At 39.4% G+C, this 25,564-nt stretch overlaps 1 protein-coding gene across 1 annotated transcript in view; it reads right to left on the reverse strand.

The window, feature by feature from the left end:
* Positions 1–25,564, reverse strand: part of LOC119505530 (FRAS1-related extracellular matrix protein 1-like) — a 38,264-nt gene that overhangs the window by 313 nt on the left and 12,387 nt on the right. The window contains exons 5-11 of the mRNA XM_037798355.1: positions 23,732–24,055; positions 20,689–20,797; positions 17,183–17,314; positions 14,383–14,727; positions 13,578–13,720; positions 1,592–1,788; positions 838–928 (exon numbers count right to left, since the gene is read on the reverse strand). Of these exons, the coding sequence (XP_037654283.1) occupies positions 838–928; positions 1,592–1,788; positions 13,578–13,720; positions 14,383–14,727; positions 17,183–17,314; positions 20,689–20,797; positions 23,732–24,055 (1,341 nt within the window). The remainder of the gene's footprint in view (positions 1–837; positions 929–1,591; positions 1,789–13,577; positions 13,721–14,382; positions 14,728–17,182; positions 17,315–20,688; positions 20,798–23,731; positions 24,056–25,564) is intronic.

The following is a 25,564-nucleotide window of genomic DNA, read 5'->3' on the forward strand; positions in this document are numbered from 1 at the left end:
CTGCAAAGCAAAGCAAACCAAGATGGACATGTGGGTACAGATTTGCAAGCATCAGAAATTTCAGAGATCTAGGTCCAAGTGAACCACTGTGTTAACTGATATTGAACATTGTAAATGTCGCCATCATCAATATGAAGATTCCAAAAAGATCTATTTTATAAATTACATTTTCTGCCAATAAGAAAGGGATAAAGAAATTAAGTAAATTTCCATGGATTCAAGTGCTTGAAGCCACTCAACCTATGAAAGACAGGAGACTTGTTTTTTCACCCAGCTCCATGGGATAGTAGCTGTGTTAGGCCCCTGTTTCCTTATCTGTAAAAAAATACAGTAATAAAATAATAGCACTTATCACATGGGGTTGACATAGTCCTTTACAAACTCTAACTACAGTGAAGTTAGACATAACTAGTCTGAAAACCACAAAGGTAGCTGCTGTCCAAGCACTCATCACCATTACAGTGACCCCTGTGGGGTCTTCAGTGCAGAGTCCACAGGAGTAGGCAAAGGGCTGAGGAAGGATTTTGGAAGGTAGTCGGATATTGGTAGAATAAAGACTTATGCACTGGGTCCCCAAATCAGAGTCTCACTGCTTGCAAAACAATGCAAAAGGCAGATTGAACCATGACAAGATTTTGAAACCATATCCAGCTTGGTCGAGCATTTTCAAATAGATGCTGCCTGCTAAACAGAAATGTGCAGGCAGGAAGAATAAAGACATCAACCATTTGGGACAGATGTAAATGGCAATCATTCTTGATTGCAACACTAGGAAAGTCACACCTTTTCAGAGGACACCGACATCATATTTGTCAATATTTTAGCATATTATCATACCTGAGTAAATGACCTCAGCCCCACAGCTGCAGGATTTTTGGTTAGCTTTGGTATGCTGTCCACCATGAATACTTTCCCAGCATCCAAGTGTCTACACAGAAATATGAGAGAACATATCACCTAATATTCCAAGTAAGAAAAAGTAAATCAAATAGACAATCAAAATTTCCAAAACTAAAAGGTCTCATTGTAGGAAGAAATCACATGCTCCATCTTTATATTTCCTCTTTATGTTGGAGGTTTTGGCCTTGAGTCCGATATCATTAATGCCAATCCCATCATGACTGTAATAAGTATGTACAGAATTTTCTGCTTTGACATCCTCAATGGAATTGTTATTCTCATCCTAAAAACATTTCCTTGCTATCACGTACATGGCAATACTCTAAGGTATACTCATGCCAATTTTGTGGATTGGGGTCAAAGAATGTGACAATTTCATGGCCTATATCTAAAAATAATGTTATGAAGCCCTCAATAAATTTTACTAAAAAGAAAAAAAATTCTATTTATAAAAAAAGGATTAAATGCTGTTTTAAACCTACCTAAGTTGAAGACACCACAAGCTAAAGGTCATTTACCAATTAATAAAACTTTTGAAGGGAGCTATGAGATAAGCTCGAGCTAAAAGTACAAGTTCATGTCTGACCAACAAAGCAATTGAACCATCATACTATATACAGACACTTTCAACTCTTCAGTCCTAGAACACAACCCTCAAATAATAGCCCAAGGGATGACACCTAAGAGATACCTGGGGCTGGAGGAGAAAAATGGAGGATCTGTTACTGTGTAGAGCAGCTCCCTGTCATATGATTCTGTGTCTATAAAATGTAGATGTTTCTTAGTTATATAGGCCACCTCAGTCTCCTTGACAATCAAATGCCGAGAAACTCCAAGAGCCTCTTTTGGAAGCTGGTCATCTACTGGTGTGATATGGAATATCACAACCTGGAATGAAAAAATATATATCATTAATCTGATATACCAAGAAGATACCAAAGAGAATTCCACCCCCACACCCCCGCTCCCATCTCCTAGTCACAGTTAAGATAATTTTCAAAACCTATCATTCATAATGATATCATTCATAATATAGTTCTAATGAAATGATTCAGGAGATATTGAGAGCGTGAACCAAAGATGGAATATTCTCCACCCATTTTATATTATATTATAAGAATATAATTATCATAATTACAGTTGATCCAGTGATGGGTGCTATTGAAATGGCAGATAATACACAAAATACATTCCTCATTTTATTGTTACATCTCTCTTCTATCAACAACCTGTGCTTTCTCTAGCACCTCCCTCCACTTAGTCATTGATTCTAGAAACTGACATAACTTTTAGTTCCTCTTCTATCCATACATAACACGTCACCAAGTCCCAGAATTTCCACCTATAAAATTTCTTTTACAGGGACGATAACTCACCCCTTACCCTCAAGAGTCATTTCCACGTTACTGGCCTAGCTCCAACTCCCATAATGTCTTCTTTAGTTTACTGCAACTGCTTTCTGACTGTTAGTCCTAACTCTGATAGCTAATCTAGGCTTTTCATACCTCCACCATTATCTTAAAAAGAAAGTCAAATCTCGTCTTATGGGCTGAATTGTGTCCACCAAAAAGATCTGTTCAAGTCCTAACCCCTGAGGGTACTGTGAATGTGACCTTATTGGAAATAGGGTCTTTGAAGATGTGATTAGCTAAGATAAAGTCAAATTGAATTAGGGAAGTCCCCAAGCCAATGACTGATGTCCTTGTAAGAAGGGGAGAAGCGACACAGAGAGAAGACCCTGCAAAGACGGAAGCACAGACAGTGACCTAGACACACAGAAGGAAAAAGGGCATCTGGAGGCAGAGACTGAGATTGGAGTTATACTGTCAGAGTCCAGGAATGCCTGGGGCTACGAGAATCTTGAAGAGGTAGGGAAGGGGCTCCCTCCCTGGGGCTCTTGGAGGAGAGCTTGGCCACATGAGACATATTGATTCAGGACTTACAGCTTCCAGAACTGTAAGACAATAAAATCCTATTGTTTTAAGACACTTAGTTTGTGGTACTTGGTTATGGCAGCCCTAGGAAATGGATACATCAGGTCACTCATACTCTCAAAAATCTTAACAACCCAGGAGGTATATACAATTATCCAAATGCCTTAGCATAGCATCTGAGACCTTCCACAGTTTGAACACAATGGATTTTCAACCTTACCTTCTACTGCCTTTTAGCATTAATCCTGCAAGCTAGCTAGACCCAACTGATCATACCCTTGACCCAAGTATGCCTCTGTGCTTTGGATCATGGTATTTCTTCAATTTGGAATGCTCTGCTTTCTCCAGCAATCTAAGCCCTTCTCAGCCTTTAAGGCTCTTCTATGAAATCCCCAATTTCTCAGTTGGAATTAATTGTTACTGCATTTTGCTTATCCCTAAATAAGCATTTTTATTTCATTGTCTTATATTTTTGGCTAGTGGTTTCTGTGTCAGTCTCTCTCCTAGACTGAAAGTTACTTGAGAGCAAGATCGTGGTATAGTGCAAATCACGCGGAATTTAGTGGTGAACAAAGAAGTTAAAATCCTGAGCATACCACTTACTAGCTATATAATCCTGAATAGGTTACTCAACTTCTTGAGTGTAATTGTCTTATTTGTAAATTAAGGATAACACATCAAATATCACTATGCAGATAAATTGCCTGGTGTATAGTTGATGCTCAATAAGTATTACGCTCATCTCTATATTTCCACAACAGGTGGCACAGTATTTTGTATGTAAGAGGCATTTCATGAATGTTTGCTAAGTGAATGATTCATCATGCCCAGTTTGTGATTTTAAAAATTCTTAAAACCACATTCACAGGTTTGTATCATGCTAGAGGCCAAAAAACTATTATCATCATTTTTACTTTTTTATAATAATCCATGATTGGTTGAGAGAAAGCAATTACAATCTCTCCCTGGGAAAGGTACATTTGCCTGGTTTCATGGGTCTTTTTACAAGCTTTTTACAGAGTATTCTTACTCTGGTTTTAGTTTATTTTATTGTTGTTGTCACTGAAGCACAGATCAACTATGTCAATTTTGTCTACAATAATAGTGCTCACAATACCCAATTTAAAAATGATGAGAAGTCTTTTTTAAATTGACATACAGAGCAAAATCCAAAACATGGTCAAGATTTGCTATGGTATGAGAAACACTGGAACATCAGCTCTACCCTCTACAAGCTGTGTTCCCTGGGGAAAACTCATCTCTTTGTGTCTCAGTATTTTTCTCCCTATATTGGGAATAATAATGATGGCTATTTTAGTGAGGTGTAGTCAGGATCAAACGAGAAAGCTAAAAACACAGGAATTACCTGGGATTTAATAGGTGCTCAATGAATTAATTCCCTGGCACCATCCTTTCATCACTTTTATGAAAGTATATAGCATTAAGAAGTTTTTTGATAACTATGAAGTGTTTCAATAATTAAAAACTAAAGCCAGTTATCAAAGTAAAGGAACACAATGGCAGTCATTTCTCCAGTCTCCTGGAGTAAGTGTCATGATTTTTTTCCCCCCAATTATAGTATTTTGCTAATCTACAAAGTTCAGAAAATCTCTATGGGACCTCCTAGCCATAGTGAGGATCAGCGAGCCTCTACTTAATTGAAAAACTGGATTTAATAAAGAAACAATAGTTATTGTGGCCTTCAAAGAGACCATTTTCCATGCTAATTTATTCTCTAATGTGTTCTTTGTGTAAAAAAGAATGTTTAGGCATGCTTTTGTATACCCTGCAGTAATTCTTGGTGGGCACATTTTTCAACATGCTTTATGACTATCTAAGTTGATGTGTCTTTACATATTGATGCATGTACAAACAGTTACTGTGTGTGTCTGTGGGTGGAAAAAAAATCCTATTTTATCAAACTCCACAGAGAAATAATGTATTCTCATTATACTGGAATTTGGTTCTAGCAAAGGTGTTATTAAACCCCAGTTCCCAGAGGGTGGGGACTGGATCGTAGTCTCCTCAATTGCTGTGTTCAGGTTCCAAGTCCTGGTCCTGTGGGTAAATAGGACCTCTGAAGGTGTTATTAGTTAGGTGTGCCCAAACTGAATGAGCATGGGCCTTAATCCAATATGGCTGAGGTCCTTGTAAGCATAGGAAATTGGCATGGGACACATCCAGTAACTGGAAGTCAACGGAGCTTGAAAGAGAAAGGAAAGGATGCTGCCATGTGCATTGCCATATGACAGAAAAGCCAAGGAAACCCAAAGATTGCCAGCTGCTGACCCCTGGAGGAAGCAAGCCCTCCAACCCCTGAAACTGTCAGCCAATAAATCCCCAGTGTATGGTGTTTGTTTTAGCAGATGGGAAGCTAAAACACCAGGCAAACAGTTGAAGACTAGTGTTCAAAGCAACCACTAGGCTCTTACTTGCAGGCTTCCCCCACTTCTCTCCAAGCCTATTTGTGGTCACATACCCCACAGACAGACTTTTAGGGAATCAAAATGTAAAATGATAAATCAGTAGATAAAATGACAAAGGCTGACCTTGACCCTCAGAATCAGGTCACAATATGCATCCTGGTGTCTGAGTTTCTTGTAAGTCAGAGTTCTTGATTTTGTCTCTGCCTCAAGCTCTGATTCCTGCTGCTCATTATCTTGCAGCCTCTGCGGATCCTAGCCAGTGCTATTCCTCACCCTCAGGAACTACATCCAATATGGTCTTGCCCATCTCAGGCTCTGATCTGAGCCCAGGGAGGCTGCATACTCATCTGGTTACTCTCCAGACATTCATCAGTCCCCTCCTCTTCAGCCACTGGTCTTTGTGGCTTCCACCTCCTTTATTTCTCCATTTTCCAGTTCTCTTTGTGATTCTCTCTTCTATCTTTTTTTTTCCACCCTCCATTTTACTTCTAACATTAATCTCTCCTGGTTGAAGGTGTCTTAAGACTTAAGCTGTATAAAGACCTCTACGAAGTAGGATAAAGAAGGAAATTTTTTCAAAAGCAAATTGGGTGACCACACCCCAATCCAGATGTCAGAGTGAGAAGCTTCAGTGTTCCCCCTCTGTACAGAAGATTTGAACAAACAGCAAGAACTGGCAGAAACATCTTTCTCAAGGCTCCAGAAAAGAGATCAAGGATTGCAGTAACAGGGCAAGGACTGAATCAAGAAAAAGGAAACTTAAAAGTAGTAGGATCTCCTTGAGCACTGGCTGGCCGGTCCCCATCTCCTCACCAGCACATCAGGGAGCTGGCTAGCACTCTCAGTGTGGATCCCGGGTCCCAGTGCAGGATAGAACAGAGTAACCCTAGTGCATATACTGAGAGCATATATGTCTGGCCCAATTTGTCTGGTGGCGGTCTGAGAACTTGCCCTGTGTGTAGAAGGTGGTCACTGAACTCTTCCATGGAACACTGTGGGAGAGTAGTCAAGTTGTGCTGCCTGGGGCAAGGACTTGGTGGCTGTAGGGCATACAGTGTGGTGCCCAGAGCCATGAGAAAACTTTCCTGTGGAGGAGGAGACAGCCAAATCCACATAAAAGGGGGAATTCCTAGGACCAGGTGCACCTGCCCAAGACAAAACACATGTGCAAAAATGATTAAGGGGACTGCTTGGGCCTAGAGCTATTTCTCCAAATTTATGGCATGGATAAGTCCTAAAGGAGAACACCACCTGCACAAGTCAAAATGAAAAGACTGGAAAAGGTGTTTTCTTTTTTTTCCTTTTTTCCCTTTTTCATCATCTTCTTCTTTTTATTTTTTTATTTTTTTGCTCCTAGTATTCAGGGAAAGTTCTGTCATAACACTAGCTGGATACAAGCTTTAAAAAGACACCTCAGAGTCTAAATTCAAGTGTAAATATCATAATGTTCAGGTTTCAACAAAATAATACAAAATATACAAAGAAATAGGAAGTGATGGCTCAGAAAAAGGAGAAGATTAAAACATTAGAAACCATCAATGAGGAGGATCAGACCTGGGACATTCCAGACACAGACTTTTAAAAATGGTACCAAATATGCTCAAAGAGCTAAAGGAAATCAGACAAACAATAGATGAACACAAAGAGAATATCAAAAGACAGATGGAAATTATAAAAAGGAAGCAAACACAAATTTAAAATTCCTTAGATGAGTTCAACAGCAGATTGGAGCTGGCAGAAAATCAGTGAACTTGAAGATAAGTCAAGTGAAATCAACCTATCTGAGGAGCAGAAAGAGGAAAGGAAGAAAAGTGAACAGAGCCTGAGTTACGTGTGGGTGACACTATGAAACTTGCCAATACATGCACTGTGGAAGTCCCAGAGGGAGAAGACAGAGAGAAAGGGGTAGAGAGAATACTCAAAGAAATAATGGCTAAAAACATTCCAAGTTTCCAAAGACATAAATATACATACTCAACTCCAAACAGGGAAAAATATTAAACTTACACCATGTCAAATACCAAAGATAAAGAGAGAATTCTGAAAGCTACAAGAGAGAAGCAACATGTCATATACAAGCAAGTCTTAATAAGATTAAGTTCTGATTTCTCATCAGAAACCATGGAGGTGAGAAGGCAGTGGGAAGACGTATCTAAAGTGCTGAAAGCAAAAAATTGCCAAGCAAGAATTCTGTATTCAGCCAAACTGTCTTTCAAAAATGAGAGAGGGATTAAGACATTTCCAGATAAACAAAAGCTGAGAGAGTTTATCACCACTAGATCAGACTAGAAGAAATGCAAAATGGAGTTCTGCAGGTTGAAAGAAAAGGGTATTAGACCATTGAATGAAACCACATAAATAAATAAAGATCTACAGTAATGATAATGACATGGGTAAATATAAATACCAGTAGGATTGTATTTTTTCTTTGTAACTCCACTTTTTACTTCCTACAATATCTAAAAGGAAAATGCATAAAATGTAATGATAAATCAATGATTTGGAGCTTATAATGTATAAACATGTAATTTGAGACTAGAGCTACATAAACTTGGGGGGTGGATGGAGGGGTATAAGAACATAGTTTAGGGAGGCGGGGCAAGATGGCGGAGTGGTGAGGAGCAGAATTTCATCTCTCCCCTAGAGCAGCTGGCAATTACCCAAGAACTATATGAAACAGTGTTTTCGGGGTCTCCAGTAACCAGTCACACATTGGACACAAGTTTGGAATTGGAGAAAAAGCTGGGATCGCAGCGAACATTGTAAGTTCCCCGGACCAGGGGTCTGGCGCCCCTCCCCACCCAGACCTCACAGACTCTCTTGCTGCTGGCTCCCTGAAAGGGGGGAAAAAAAAAACCAAAAAACAGCAATCTGCTGAGGGCAAGAAGGGAGGCTCAACCCAGCCTCAACTGCAGAATTAATTAACAAAGTAATTAACTAACTTTGGGAGCTGGGGTGCTAAAGAAGGGCTGGGCTCCAAGAAGTGGGGGCATGTAAAAGTGGGCACCCATTCCCAGACTCCAAAAAAGCCATTCTTTTTCCCTTACATTTTGTCCCTTCTGGCTTCTCACTGATCCCTTATCTTTTTGCATTTCAATAGCCCCCCGCCAGACAATAGCCCAAAGCATATCTTTAAATGCTCTATTCTGACACTGACAAAACTTCCAGCCTGGGGAAAGACTTTTAAAAGAGACTCTTTTTTTTTTTTTTCCTTTTTTCTTTTTCTTGATTTCTTTTCTACTTTTTTTTTTTTTAAATCTAAAAGTAATATATGTGGTTATTTTCTATCGGAAAGCCCAGGTTGAGGGACTAGGCTGGGCTTGAGGGGAGACAGAGTACCCATAGTGTCTTTGAATTCTGTATTCACTACTGAAGGCCTCCAGCCCAGTCTTTAATTGGCAACTCAGGCTGACCAAGGAATCTACCTGAAGAGGCCCCAAAGAGGAGAGAGGAGAAGGGAATAGTGCCCCTGAGAGACAACTGGAGTTCTGAGGATTGGGAGAGTGGAGGGAGGCCCAGCTAAACTGGCAGTCCTCCTTCTGGGAATTCAGACCCCAGGGGCTGGAATTCAGATTCCAGCTTCAGTCAGCCACGCCCCCGACAGGATCAGAGTCACCAGGAGAACTAAAGGCTCCATACCTCCTTACACTGGTGGGGGAGCTGCGGACTGGCCAGCGCCACCTGCTGGACAGGAGAGGAAAAGCACCAATTCTAAAGGCCTCATAGGAGGGTCTCATTCTCAGGAAAACTCCATACCCTCCCAATGAGACCTGGGCCTCACTAGACTGGGAAATCTGACTAGGGTCGACCATATCTGAGGAGACCCACTCACAAAAAGGTTACATAGAGGCAGAGCAAGAAACAGAAAAAACAAGAGGGGAAAAATTCTGATCAACTAAATGGAACCTAAGTTAGAGGTCTAGAATAAGTTGAACTGAATAACAGAGGCCAGAGAACAAAGCCAACCAACAAGAAAACCACTAGGTAAAAGACAGAAAACAAGCTCCAAAATAAACTAATCAAGAGAATCAGATGCCTAGACAACTTAAGATAACAAGCCATACCAGGAAACACGAAAACATGGACCAGCCAAAGGAACAAACTAATAGCTCAGCTGAGACACAGGAGTGGAGGCAACTAATGCTAAATAAATTTGATGAAATGAAGGAAGATATAGCAAAAGAGCTGAAGGATATAAAGAAGACACTGGCTGACCATAAAGAAGAATTCATAAACTTAAAAAAACAAATGGCAGAACTCATGGGAATGAAGGCCACAGTGGAGGAGATGAAAAACACAATGGAGGGACACAATAGTAGATTTGAACAGGCAGAAGAAAGGATCAGTGAACTGGAAGACAGGTCATTCGAATTCATACACACAAAAGAACAGATGGTGAAAAAAATGGAAAAATATGAGCAGGGTCTTAGGGAGCTGAGTGACAAGAACATAGTTTATGCATGCTTTTGAAGTTGTTGAGTTGGTATCAAAGCAAATGAGATTGTTACAGATTTAGGATGTTAAATTTAAGCCCTATGGTAACCACAAAGAAAATATTAGAGAATATGGAAACTCATAGAGGCAGAAAGTAGAGTGCAGATTACTGGGTGGTGGTGGGGTCAGGGCAATGAGGAGTTAATGCAAAATGAGTGCAGTGTTTCTGTTTGGGGTGAAATAAAAGTTCTAGTAATAGAAGGTGGTGAGGATACTACAGCATTGTGAATGTGATTAACACCACTGAATGGTATGCTTGGGAGGGGTTGAGATGTTAAGATTTATGTTGAAAAATATCTATTTCTTCACACACACACACAAAGAAAGCAAAACAAGAGATAATGACAATCAAATGCAATACATGAGACTGGATGGGATCTAAGAATGATAGAGGTAAGGCTTAAAAGACATTACTGGGGCAGAAGAAAAAAATTGAATATAGAATGTAGGCTTTATATCAACATTCACTTTCTTGAACTTGACAACTGCATTTAAGGTTATTACATAAGTGAATATTCTTGTTCTTAGGAAATATACATGGAAGTATTATATGTTCAAGGAGTAAGATGTATGAAACCTGCTCTCAAATATCTGGAGAACAGACGAATGGATAGATAGATAAAAAGATAGATAAGACAGATAGATGATAGATAAATAGATGATAGAGAGAGAGATAGATAGATAGAGCAAGGATGGCAAGATGAAACTGATGGGTCTAGGTATCTGGGGGTGGGATGGGGATATGTTGCAGTTCTCTGTATGGGGTTTGTAATATTTTTGCAAGTAGCCTATAGGTTTGAAATTATTTCAAAATAAAAAGTTAAAGAAAAAAAGCAAATTGGGAGAGTGAGGCTTTATTCGATGACAGTCATGGCTACCAAGAAAGAAAGACCAACGGGATTTCTTGCTGATAATTAAATATTTTGTTAATGTGTTGGCAGATCTCTCACTAGGAGTATTTAATGGAGAAGGATGAGGGAGTTAAGGGGCACCACCTTCTTGTGCACCCTGCTTCCTGCTTAATTAAAGTAGCTCTAACACGAGAAGATCCTGGGTTTCTGCCTCTATGAAAGGAAGTGTTCTAAGGGTACAGACTTAACAATTCTGAGGCTGAGCTTAAGCTTCAGAACACCATGGAACTTTCTGATCACAAAAGCTACCATCACGCAACCATCTTCTCTGGACTTTTAGTTGAATAACTGAAAGTTAAATATTTTATTGAATATTTTATATATATTTTTATTTGTAGGCCATGATTAGATACTTGTCCAAATTGACGGTGCAATCCTCAAATGGACTAGATGATCATTTAAGTCCCTTAAAAAATTCCATGATAATGTCAGCATTTATAATGTAAAATTACCAGCACACACACATAAAACACTGTTTTGTTGATATGCACAACCAATCCCTAGAAACTCTGAAAATAAAGCTTTAAACTTTTTACCTCCCAATCTCACTCCTTCTCCATTTCCTAATCAGATGTTGGGCTCTTCTTATTTCTTCCTAATTTCAATAAAATTTGAAAAGAACCAGAGTTCATTTTGGGACCAACAAAAGTCAGGTACTAAGTCTGAGGATATGGAGATGTAGTCCACGAGCTCAAAATTAATCCAATAAAACAAACAAATGGCCTCATAAGACGTAAGTTCCACAACAAAGATATGTGAAGATGCCCGAGCATGAAAAAGGACCAGCCGACCCGGCCTGGGACTGTGGAATGGAGGTGACAGAGAAGGATTCCTGGAGTAGCTGAGAGCAGGTCCCTAGTCAGGAGAGGAACTCAGCTAAAGCTACCGTATCCCCAAAGAGAGAGAATGGGCTGAAAATAGACACTGGGTGGATTCTACTAAACATAGCTGCCATATCAGTAGGATTAGTTGTCCCCATTTACAAGGAGGTGGCTGATATCTGTCACTCTTAAGAGGCTACATGAGGGATTCTGAGGATAATCTAGTCCAGAAAGGACGAAGGCCGGAACCAAAGCAACGTAGAGATAGATAAAAGAAATTTCATCAAGCAGATTTAGTAAGACTTGCTGACTGCCTGGCTATGTAGAAATTAGGGAGAGAAGGGGGACAGGGATGATTTTAGAGATTCTAGCTGCAGTGATTTTGTGCAAGTTTTTTTGGAAATATACTAAATGGTGAGTTTAAATTGTGGTAAGATGTCCATGCAGAGATGTCAGGTAGAAAGGTAGGTACAGAATACTGAGCCAGAGAAATATTTAGGAGAAGTATGTAGAACTCTCTCGCAAAAAAGATTAAGAAGATGAAAGCAGAGGAAAATATGATCATGATTTTTTCTTTAGAAACCTACCCATCATAGGAAATAAACTTATAAATGGATCTACAGAATTTAGTATGACTTACTTGCCTAGATTTATAAATAATTCACTTTCAATAAAGTTTCATTATCATGGTCCTTACTGTAAAAGAAGCTGACATTTTATTTGTCTGCATGAAAAATATGATCTATAAAATATATATCAGCAGGATAAGGAAAAAGAAGTCCTGAGCTTTCCATTTTTAAAAAGGCATGTAATATGGTAGTCTTGTCAGAAATATAACTCGGTTTGATCTATCTTAACAGAAGATTTAGAAATAAATCCTATAATATTTGCTATTTTGGATTATCAAATCAACTAAGGTCTCAAGCAAATTTTAATCTAGAAATAGCATATAGTACATTGAGGAAAAGAGAGGTCTGTTATTTATAAAGTTCATTTGTCAGTCAACAAGCAGATGAACTGAGAGTTTTCTCATTCCTTCTTCATTCCCTTTTAATACAGTTCACCCACTTCCTTCAGTTTTTGGCCTCTCTGATATCATTATTCCTGATCATCCCCTTCCATGATCTTCATCTTGGCCAACAGATGTCTAGCTCAGTCATCTATGCATTTGTTTGTGTCAGCAACAATGACCTTACGAGAAAACATTATATTGCCAATAGGACACCGGCTTTAAGTAGTTTTTCTTTAGCAGGTTCTAGATTTGCTTGGATCCATGCACATGCTAACTTCCAAGATGGTAGATGCAAAATGCCTAGCAAAAAGTATTACACATAAAAGGCATCAGTTAAATTTAACAGTCTTTTTTCTATCCCTCCCATCAACCACTCTCCTTTTACAAGGAGCCTGCCCTTTTATTGCCGTCCATACCCTACACTGATTTTGTTTTTTCTAATTCCTATATGAGAATGGTTGCTTAAATCTACTTCTGCATTCTAAATATTTAAATTTTTTCTCTTTTAAGGTAAACCTCTTTTAAGTAAAACTCTGGGATCTTCAAATGAACAGTAAATAATAGCTAATTTATTTATTGTTTACCATGTGTCAGAATGTTTTTAGTACTTTATATGCATTATCTACTTTACCCTCATCATAACTCTATAAGGAAGTTTCTATTATTACCTGTTTTATAGGTGAGGAACCTGAGGCACAGATTAACCAGTTAATTAGTGTTGGTCAGGAAGAAATCACAGTCTAACTCCAGAGCCTACACATTAATCATTACAAAATACATAAAAATAATGGTTTCTTGAGTGTAATAAAGCAAGTAAATTTTGTGAGATGGTCAGTAAAAAAAAGGGTCACATGGTTAAATAATCTTGAAAATACCACATACACGGAAATCTACAAAACTCTTTAGAAAAGTAAATGTCTGAGTAGTCCTTTGTAAAGAAATCTAATTAATTTTGCTTAAGCCATTGTTTCTCAAACTTAGATATATAAAACACGTTTTCATGTAGTTTCCAATAAAATCTCCCAGAATTAATATCTGTGGACATGACCTTGAAAAAACATTCAAAGCTGGTCTCTTACCTGAGGCACTGAGAGATTTGGAGGTTCGTGGCTGTCCCACAGGACAAATTCAAAAGAATCTTCAAAGATTTCTCCACCAAAATGATGATAGTAAATGATCCCATTAAACAGATCCCTCTGAAGAAACCCAGGGACAGGATAGCCTGTTGGGTACCCAAAACACCACATGCTTTTGTAAGATTCTACTACATGTTGGGGTACAATGATATTAGGTTTATCTCCAAAATTCTTCTCCACCTAGTTGTATATATCCAAGGAATCACCATTAAGTGCTTTTATCAACGATTATATCTGATAAATCAGAAAAAATTAGAATAGTTGCACTTGTCTTAATATGTGGAAAAAACCACATTACAAAAATTTTTTTACAAAGCATAGTCTTATTCCAAACATAGAAAATTAACAATAACTACGTGATCCCTATTTCGCCAAACTCCTGATCTACTTCAAGAAGCAGTTATGAAATGCTTGTAATAAAATGTAACTCATGAAATTATTTTATCAATAATCTAGAATAGGCCAAACACCCCCCTTCAGACTTATTCGTTCTATAACCCTGTTTGGCAGTTTTAACTTTTCATAGCATAATAATACATTCTATATGCTTAACCTTGGACAAAGCCTAAATTCTCCATGTCTCAGGCTCCCCATCTAGAAAATGTGAATAATGATAGTATCTTACCTCATAAAATTCATGTCCACCTTAGCACACAGTCGGACACAATTTCAGCAAACCCATATGGATACACAAAAAGTTCTCTGTGAAAGAGTAAATTCCAAAGTATCCTAAATGCCCCAAACTTACCTATCAGTCCTGGCCCTGGCTGCTTCATGATTTCTCCAGCCTGAGGTGGTTTTGTGATATTAAAGAAGACGTAGTCATCACTAGAGTCCATGTCTGAAGCTCTCAGCATGGAACCCTGGATTAATATGGTCTGCCCCTCCTCCAGTTCAATCACAACATTGGTTATGAGGAATGGGGGACTATCATCTTTGGGCAAGATGTTAATGGGAAACTTGTGGCGGATGCTGTGCTGGCCATCAAATATCCGGAAGACCACAAAGTCTTTGGTGGAGTCACTGTCATCGTGATGATAGCGAACAGCTCCAGCCTGAAGGTCAGCAACAGTAAAGAGAAATCCTTTCCCCCCTGACGGAGAGAGCAGAGATGGAGCTCCTTGAACAAGGGAGCACAGAAGCAGCAGCTATAGTGAAAGCATCACTAGAGGAGAGGGTATTAAGAAAAGTGGTGCAGCCAATGCTTCCCTCACCTGAGAAACAGAAGGTTGTTCAGTGGGCCAGACCTTGTGTTTTTTCTTTATTAATTTTTTTAAAAAATTGAAGTAAAATTCACATAATGTAAAATTAACCATTTTATAGTATACAATTTAGTGGCATTCAGTACATTCACAATGTTGTACAACTATCACCTCTATCTAGTTCTAAAACATTTTCATCACCCCAGAAGGAAACTCCATACCCCTTAAGTAGTCACTCTCTACTCCCCCTTTCCCTGGCTCTTGGCACCCACTAATCTGCTTTCTATCTCTATGGATTTACCTAATCTAGATATTTCATAAAAATGAATTCATACAATACATGTCTTTTCTATCTGGCTTCTTTCTCTTAGCATAATGTTTTTGAGGTTCATCCATATTGTAGCATGTATTAGTACATCATTCCCTTTTGGCTGAATAATATTCCATTGCAGAATGAACACTGCAATATGGACATTTGTGCTGCTTCCACCTTTTGGTTCTTGTGAACAGAGCTGCTAGGAACATGTGTGTATAAGTTTTTATGTGGGCATACATTTTTTCTTCCATGGAATTGCTGGTGGAATTGCTGGGTCATATGGTAACAGACCTGATTTTGAATACTAGCTTTAACATTTATTAGCTATGTGGCCTTGGGCAAGGTACTTAATTTATTTGAGACTCAGCTATAAAACAAGGATAAAAATACCTATTTCATATTCCACAGTAAGGATGAGAGCACTTAAACAATAGTAAGCCTACAATAAATGCTATTTATTCTTCAACTCAGAATTGTCATCCCTCTGTAACAGCACTGCTTAGAGGAATGGTTTTTAGTGTGGTCTTGAATCAGCAGCATCAGCACCATATGGGAAATTGTTAGAAATGCAAATTTGCATGTCCTTCCCTCGACCTACTAAACCAAAAACTCTGAGGGTGAGTCCCCAAAATCTGTGTTTTCTTAAGCCTCCAGGTTAAATTTGAGAACTATTGGCTTAAAGGCTAATGCTAGAACTCCCATATCATATAGCCTGGGTTCAAATCCCACTACTGGCACTTGCAAGATACACAACTCTAGACAAGTCAATTTATCTTAGCTCTAAGTCGCAGGGCCCCCATTTGTAAAATGGGCATAATGATGGTTTCTCTTCTCAGAAAGCCGATGTAAGATAAATGAAATCAAGTATGTAGAACGCTTTGCACAGTAGCAGGCACAAAATAAATGCTTAATAAATGTCAGTAGTATTTTCTACCTCTTCTGAGCCTAGAACACCATTGCATTATGGGCTACCACTCCCCATTTCATTTTTATAGTATTAATGACATTGCTTCACTTTGCATCTCAGACTCCCTTGCATCAAGGGGTAGCCATGTGACAGAGTCTGGAAAGGAGATATAAGATGTTGTATGGGACTGCTGGGAAAACTTAAATGGTTTCAGTTAAAAAGGGCAAACTTGGATGGCATGTGTTTTTTCACTGTTCCCTATCTTTCTTCCTGCCTCAAATGTAAACCCGATGCCTAGAGGTGTAGGCGCCATCTTGAGACTACCGGCAAAGCGGAAAAGAGTCTGCCAACATCATGTCATGGAATGCCTACCTCTGGGAAACTTGTCACTTGAGGAAAATGAGTCTTTAATTGTTAAGTCACTGTAGCTGGGTTGCCTTATAGGCAGCTGAACACGAGCCCTGATGGATAAATCTAGGCTTAAGCAGTTCTGGATTAGGCAAGGGAATTTATCATGGATTTATCATTTTATTTTTAGTTTCAGAATTCCCTAATTACAAATGATGTTAAGTAAGAGTTCTCTTTCTGCTATACAATTAGGCAAAACAAGAAAATAATTGAATTAAATCCTCTAAGCTCCTTACAAGGAATGGCCTTTATTATCATAAAGTATAAATATTTTAATTAGGGCTATACCTTGTTAACCACCATCATTACAGCAGTAAACTAATTTCTTTTAAAATATATGTTACCTGCTGCTAATTACATAATTATTAGTGAACTATTGAAAAACAGAGCAGAGAGGAAATATTTTTTTTTCCCCATTGGGAAAAGATAGTCAGTTAAGGAATATATTTACAGGGTGCTCTGCATGATATCCGGAAAGGAAAACTGAGATTCAACTAATAAGCTAAAGGCAAGGTACCATTCATAAATGGTTACCTACTGATTTGAGCATCCTAACCCAAAAGATGATGATTTCAAGATCTCTAGATTTTCTGGATATGACAATTTCCTTTAGAATTAGGCTCCTCCAAAATGCTACATATATCCTGTTAAATATGATTTGATTTTGGAGAAAATACTCTTTTTTTTTCCTAGTTTACAAAGGTTGATCACTTACCTCTTACTGTAAGCCGTCCATGCTGCAGGCCATCAACTGTGACTAGATGGACTGCCCCAATGTCATCATTGTCTACAATCTGAAACTGTTCCCAAGTGATGGCCCGAGACTGCCCCTCCAGGAGATTCAGACCTACAAGAGAAGACAGAAAAGCATCTTGGAAAGTTCTATGGCATGCCAACACGCCTATTTTAACAAAAAGTTAGTGAATTCTAACTCATGGAACTATCTGAAAATAGTATCTTCAAAAGCTTTTCATGAAACTAGAATTTAGTTTTTCTTTTTAGTAATATTAACTCCAATCTGACAACTGATTCCTTATGATATATCCTTTAGAGGTGGGATGGTGCCAGAAGATAAATACTGAAGGAAAGAACAGATGCGTTCACGGTGCTCTCTAGTTCAAGAATGTTGATAAGGAATTTTCCAAGGACTACATCCAGATATCAAGTGAGGGAAAAAAAGTCAGAGGTGTTTCTGCATAAAATTTTTGAGAGTGTAAATAGCGCACAGGACGGAAAATGTGAAGTAGTTAAATATTTAAATACAGAACCACTGCACCTGAGGGGCTTTTTAATGGTGTTACATGTGAAGTGCATGTCACTTTGTAATGAGGGCTGGATCTGAGTTCAGGCTCTAATAAGGGAGGGATTTTTGTAACTAAAAAATTAAAGTAAAACCTTCTCCCTGGACCTTGCATGCTGAAGAAAATCTGTGGAGAGAGAGCAAGTGCTGGTCAGGGCGAAAAAAAAAAAAAAAATACAGACTCAGGTTAGAGACAGGACTGTGGCATCATTCCACCATTCCCATTACCCAACAGAGCTGGCAGCCAGTGATTGCCAAGAATCTTGACAGGCAGCACAGCTCTTTAAAGAAACAAATTGATAAAATTTAAAGACAGTGCACTGATGGGCCCAGTTTATGCTTCCCCTGTCTCCCAGGCCTTGACCAGTTGCCCACTTTCTAGTTGGAGCAGCCCCGTGAGGGTTCCCACAGTCCCCACGGCTGTGAAGTTTGGCTGCCACCATTGCCTATCTTCAAACAGGGCTGATTACTTCCACTGCTCCCTAGGTGAGAGCCAGGTATTGGCATGGCCTCTATTGAGTATGAGACCCACAAGGTTTGTGCAGTGACTATGAAGAGAGGCCTGGTAACCCAATCTGGAAGTGTGGGGAGTTAACATCCAATGGAGCAAATCTTGACCAATACAAGACAGGAGATGGGAAGGAGCTGGCAGAGAGATTGTTCTCCTTTACCTCACCTGTGCCGGTTTGAATTCATTATGTCCCCCAGAAAAAGCCATATTCTTTGATGCAATCTTGTAGGGCAGACATATTAGTGGGGATTAAGTTGGAACGTTTAGATTAGGTTGTTTCCACGGAAATGTGCCCCACCCAACTGTGGTGACAATTCTGATTGGATAATTTCCATGGAGGTGTGGCCCCGCCCATTCAGCATGGGCCTTGATTAGTTTACTAGAGCACTGTATAAGCTCAAACAGAAGGAGAGAGCTTGCTACAGCCAAGAGGGATACTTTGAAGAATGTACAGGAGCTGAGAGAAGAGCTGGAGATGAGAAACAGTTTGAAGACAGCCATTGAAAGCAGATTTTGCTCCGCAGAAGCTAAGAGAGGAGAAACTCCTCAAGAGCAACTAAGAATGACATTTTGGAGGAACTGCAGCCGAGAGAGGAATGCCCTGGGAGAAAGCCATTTTGAAACCAGAACTCTGGAGCAGACCCCAGCCACGTCTTTCCCAGCTAACAGAGGTTTTCCGGACACCATTGGCCATCCTCCAATGAAGGTACCCAATTGCTGATGTGTTACCTTGGACACTTTATGGCCTTAAGACTGTAACTGTGTAACCAAATAAACCCCCTTTTATAAAAGTCAATCCATTTATGGTGTTTTGCATTCTGGCAGCATTAGCAAACTAGAATACCACCCCACCCCTAAGTCTTCCCAGACACAGTAGATCCATCTTCTCCCTGCAGATATCTGCAAGACCCAACTGAGCAATCAGGTTTATTTTCTTGTGGAGCTGTAACAAACTCAATCATACAACCATTTTATTTGCTGCTTACCCTGACTTCCCTTTCCCCTTGTTTTCAGCATAGGGTTAGTATATACAATCTGCTTCAGCTCTGTTTTCTAGGAAACCTGGGTTAAGACAGTATTTTTTTAAAAAAAGAAGTATGCTAGCACATATAAGGAATCTTGATGACTGCTAATGAGGGTTTTGAAGCCAACAGTGCATGGTACAGCAAGGCATCATGCATGGGATGCAATAGAGCAACAAGCAGAAAGACGTGATACAGAGAACAAAATATTAATGGTTATATCTTTATAGCAGAGTAAGCATGGCCTTTAATTTTCTTTAATGCATTTTCCGAATTTTCAACAATGGGCATATATTAAGTACATAATAAAGAACAACGCACTGATAAAAGGATTCCAGTGTCCAAAGTAGTCAAAATCAGATTTGGAGCATGTGTAGGGTGCTATCTTAACAAGCCTGGATGTTACAGATCACTCATACACATACAGACTATTCAGTCTCTATGCTCAAGCAAAAATCCACCTAATACGTGATTACTGTTTTGATAAATTTTATGCTCTCAAGTCCTTCTTTTCCCTCATTATCCCTCTAACAGAGGTCAAGTGGAACTTTGAACCAGAATTATAAATTAAGGCTGCTCAACACTCACACACACTCACACACACACACACACACACACACACACACACATGCATGAACGTACACAAGACAATCCACTTAAACTGTAGCTTGAGGATTTAAATCAGACACTGGGACATTTTCCCCTTAACAGAATGTGCTAGCACTGCTTATTAGTTTGTTTTGAGTGCTACTGATGACATTGGTAAGAAAGGAAAAAACTTCACTTGTATTTCACATTTAATCTGATCTTAATATGTACATTACATTATGAGTCTGCTCAGAATTGAGAGGCAGTGCAAAGCTTTTTTAAAAAAACAAAGTGAATTAAGTTCTTATTTATGTATTTTGGTTTCCACATAACCCAACCTAAAGAAGGGATAATGGATTACAGTCCGTACCTCCCTTCAATCCCTCTGAAAAATTTGAGTTGAAGATCTTTCTCTTTCAATCCAACTGACTCAGTATCATAAATGGTCACTTTTTTGCTTCATTTAATTGAATTTGCTTCATTCTCCTGCAGGAGAAAGAGCTTGGCACCAGGACACAGAAATCCTGGATTTAAGTTTTTCTCATACTGCCATCAGTAAAGAAAAGAGAAAAGAGAAGAGAAGGGGAGAGAAGAGAAGAGAAAGAAAAAAGAAAAAGAAGAGAAAGAAAAGGAAAGGAAGAAGGAAGGGAGGGAGAGAAAGAAGAAGGGGGAAAGGAACCAGTCTGTTTCAGTTGCCTCGTAAGTGAAATGGGAATAAAACTACCTTACTTTCCAGACCTATATGCTTTCTTGTATTCCCTTCAGTGTTACGTTGCTTGACGCCCTCTATTGAGCTTCACCTGTGTTCCAGGATACTCGTGGGGCATTTGTATCTGCTGCTCTGATGGAGATGTGTACTGTAATAGGTGCACTCTTTTCAAAGAAGAAGTCAGATACCTCCAACTCCATCTGTAAACAAACAGATGTACATGAATCGCCCACCAACAAGTTATAACATTACAGTACCATTAATTCTCTGGTGTTCTAGTTTGGATATATTATGTGCCTCCAAAAGCCATATTCTTTAATGCAGTCTTGCGGGGGCAGACATATTAGTGTTGATTAGGTTGGAATCTTTGGATTAGGTTGTTTCCATGGAGATGTGACCCACCCAACTGTGGGTGATAACTCCCATTAGATAATTTCCATGGAGGTATGGCCCTGCCCATTCAGCATGGGCCTTGATTAGTTCCCTGGAGCCCTATAAAAGCTCAGACAGAAGGAGCTCACTGTTAGCTGCAGCTTACAGAGGCATTTTGAAGACAGCCATTGAAAGCTGATATGTTGGAGAATGCCATTTTGAAACGCAACCTGGGAGCAAGGAGACGCCAGCCACATGCCTTCCCAGCTAACAGAGGTTTTCTGGATGCCATTGGCCATCCTCCAGTGAAGATACCCAATTGATGACTTAGCTTGGACACTATTATGGCTTTAAGACTGTAACCTTGTAACCAAATAAACCACCTTTATAAAAGCCAATCCGTTTCTGGTATTTTGCAAAACTGCAACATTAGCAAACCAGAACATGTGGTATTTACCACACACTGATTCAGGTTTTTGCTGCTACCTGATCTCATTTTTGACAGCTTGATCTTACTTTTTCAGGCTCCATATCTTTAGTTTATCAATTAAATTTTTTTTTCCACTCCATAAAAGAATTTATTAACCTAGAGCTAGTAAATATGCTGGAGAACATCACTGCATTTTGCCCAGGAGCCTGTCTCAGCCACTGGAGCCTTTCTAAAAGGCTTAGGGTCAAGAAAAGTGGTTCTCCACCGGGAGCAATTTTGCCCTTCCGGGAGCATTCAGCAATGTCTGGAAGCATTTCCGGTCTCATAATTGAGGAGGGAGGGTGCTGCTGGTATCTAGTGGGTAGAAGCCAGGGATGTGGCTAACATTCTGCCATGCACAGAAGAGTCCCACAAAAAAGAATTTTGCCATCCAAAATAGTAACAGCATCACTTCATCTAGAGGCATCTCTCCTACTAGACATATTTTCAAATATCTAGATTTCATTTTTCAGTGAGACCCATAGTTAATAGGTAGGGGCTACATGGTAAGTTTTGAGCATTTACTACGTGCTAACTATTGCACAGGCCTTGACACAGAAACATGAGGTCTAATAAAGAAATGCAAGGCACAATGCCTACTTTTACAGAAGGTATGGTCCTTTTGAGAGGATAAGAGAATAATCAGAAAGCAGTATATCAGCAAGTACTAAATAACTAAAGAAACAGACTCCTAGGTACCAAAATAACAGACTGAAACTATCCTCAGGCAGGGGATGTCATTTTGGAGGTGTGGTGTAAATATGTATGAGGTTGAATCATGTGAAATTGTGTATTATATGCTCTTCAGGATCACGTTCTTCTCAAGTACAAATATGAGTCAAATCTAATAAAGTGAATTGAAATTTTCCAAAGAGGCGAAAATACCTGAAAGAATGCACTACCTCAGGGATACCTGCCCAGGGATGGGTCAGCTTCAGGACCACTGGCCATTCCCTGCTCCCTGGAGTCCCACCCCAGCACCTGAATGAGCAGAACTCCAGAGAGGCTGGGGCTTCCACTTGTCAGATTCCACATAATCTGAAAAGCCCATAATCTCCATGGAGAATATTGGCAACTATCTTCTAACAAAAAGCCATGGCATTTGGACAGGAACTCTTTTAAGATTTCCATCACCCAAAACCAGACAAAACACTCAGGAAGCAGCCCCAGTAGCAGCGCCTTATTTGTGAGCTCAAGATAAATCTGGATGTATAATGAGAAATGACTTCATAACAGAGAAGACTTGAGAGGCAAGGGCAGGAAAGGAAAACCAGCTGCTACACATTACTATGAAGTGAAGAAAATAAAAGCAAAGGGCAAATCACAGCATTTACAGGCTGAAGTCTTTTGTCTGCCCTTGAGGCTAAATGCTAAAAAGGCCCAAATTACATGGAGGCCAATTTTGTAACTCCAGCGACACTCATTTTCCATAATAAACCTGAACTTAAGTCTGTATCAATCTGCTCTGCTCATTTAAATTTTTTCCATTATGTTTGTATCAACTTGCCGGTGGGTCTTCAAGCATGTAAAGGATTATTATGTGGCAGACTGTAACCAGCTGTTCTCCAATGTCATTTGATACAAAACAAGAGGAAAGTGCCTGAAACTGCTGCAGAAGGGATTCAGATTAGTATAGAAAGAGGAATTTCCTGAAGGAGAGTATTTGGTGGTAAAATCAGTTTTCAAATGAGACTACAGAATCTCCCACCCTGAGTAGTCAATGTTACTAATAAAAATTAAGAAACTCAATTAATTAAAAAAAATAAAAAGTTATTATCCAAAGAATTGTAAACAAAACTCATTTCTAACTCCAATGGTCTATGTAACGCAAGAAGGCTGTCGAGGCTGAGTTCTCACACTGCTGAACCATACTGGATCAAATTGTCCCTCAGAGGTCTATTGTAGCCAACATGAGATAAAATTTTTAAATTTTAATTTGTTTTCTATATTTAAAAATTGAAATATTTTACATAAAAATCCAGAATTCTAACATCTCTTGAAAAATGAGAGCTATAGCAACACTGGGTGGGTCTGTACACTCACATGGCAGCAGCTGGGGCAGCTGAGTTGCGGCTGCTTACCAAGGTACTGGCTCTTTCTTCAGGTTGCCACTGTTTTCCTCCATCCCAATTTGACTGGCTGCTCTGGGCATCTGAATTTATTGTCATGATTTACAATGACTGATTATCCTCTGAGGCAACGAACATACGAATGAACCTGAAGTTAACAGGAGCAGCCTCTTAACCACCTCTGTGAATACCAGGATAGAGGCTTCGTCCCTCCTCCTTCTTACCTCATAATTTCTCCTCTCGGAATGGCTGCCATTTGGTGGCTGGTAGGCAATCTGCATGTCACTTAGATCTTTCCAGGAGAATGAAGAGATGGGTCTGGTGTGATCCAACAGATGAGTCACATAGCCCTGGCGTGGGGGGTTAGTAATGTTGAACACCAGCAAGGATTTGGGAGTCTCATCATCGTCACAGTCCAGAACTGATGTAGTCAAAGAGGTTAGGATGAACTGATCCACTTCCAGAATAAACATGGACATGAACGCAGCCCTAGGAATTTGGTTAGGAATGCCAGCTCTGATGTGAACTGGCAACCACGCACTCTCTGACTTTTGGAGGAGGGAAGAAAAAAAAAACAACATAAGGGGGAAAACAATATGAATGAAGCTGTCATGTACATGGTTAATAGCATGATATTTAACATAAAGTCACAGCCTAGAGAGATCTGTGGGGATATGAAAACTGGTATCCTGTAGAATCACCAGGGGGAGCCTTTAAAACATTAACACCCAAGCCCCAGCTCCAGAGATTCTAGTTTAATTACTCATTTAAATTTAATTGTCCTTTCCAAAGAAGGGGCAAGAAAACTGGTATTTTTAAAGTGCCCCAGGTGACTCAAATATGCAACCAGATTGGGAAGAGGGCACCAATTTTAGCATCAGAAGGACCTGTGCTTATGATTCTATCTCCAGCACTTATGATTTGTGTGACTTTAGGCAAGTTATTTAATTCCTAAGTCTTGTTTCTTTCACCATCTGTAAAAAGGGAATATCTGACTCACAGGTATTAAATGGGGATTAAATGGAATATCTGAGGTAAAGCACTTAGTGTCTGGCATACCACAGGCACTCAATACATGCAGTTCTGCAAGGACAAGAGCACTTGTTTTCCCACCCATCATTATTATTCAAGGATAGCAAAAACTGATAACAGCCAAAATAAAAAATTGAACCATTACCAGAGTTGGGGAAAGAATTCCACTAAATGGAAAATTGTAATCATTGAACAAAATAAATACACAAGTCTGAAGGAAGTTAGGGAGATGCTTTGGTCCTTTCCTAATACCCTACTCTTGATTTAGAGATTTGAGCAACCTTTCTCCTGCTGAATGAGCACCAAGTTATAGAGACATTTTTCCTTCCTCCTGTCCATGCCCCGACCCTCTAAAACCACATGACAGGAAGTAGGAGGGTTGCTGGGAGGAGATGGTGGTGGTGCAGTGCATCATGGGATCTGAACCATCAACAAGTGCTATGTGCAGGAAGAGTCCTCATAGCAGTAGACGCCAGCTACCACAGGATTTTATGTATCTCACTGTTGAGAGAACTAGGATCAATTATCAGAGCTACAAATAGGAGTTGTAATATATATGTAACAGACTGTTAAAAATTGAATTTTTCTTGCTTCAGTCTCAATTCAAGTTCCAATAAAAGAGATACCAGATTTCAAAGTGAATTTGAGACAGATATTTTATGCAGAATTTACAAAGCAAATTGTCTAGAATGAGTTCCAGACTTGAGGACCCACTTGCCCAGTATACTAATATAAAATGGGAATATAAAATGGTTGAGAGAGGTGAGAGAAAGAAATTTATTTGGAGAGAGGAGTTCTTTGTTGAGGTATGAGCGCACCCACCCAATGCCATACACACACCCATGAAGCAGGAAGAAAGGGTAATGCTACATTCCTTGTCTCAAATGTCAGGAGGGAAGCTTCCTTGCAGATAGAGCACGCAGAGGGTGGTGCTGGCTCATGCCTGAAGAAGCTAAAGGTGATGACACAGAATAAAGCTAGCTGTGCTGGGATCAGCCTGTAGTCCTTGTTTGTGACAGCAAAGG

This window comes from Choloepus didactylus, chromosome 10, assembly GCF_015220235.1.
Source record: "Choloepus didactylus isolate mChoDid1 chromosome 10, mChoDid1.pri, whole genome shotgun sequence".
Classification (NCBI taxonomy): Eukaryota; Metazoa; Chordata; class Mammalia; order Pilosa; family Megalonychidae; genus Choloepus; species Choloepus didactylus.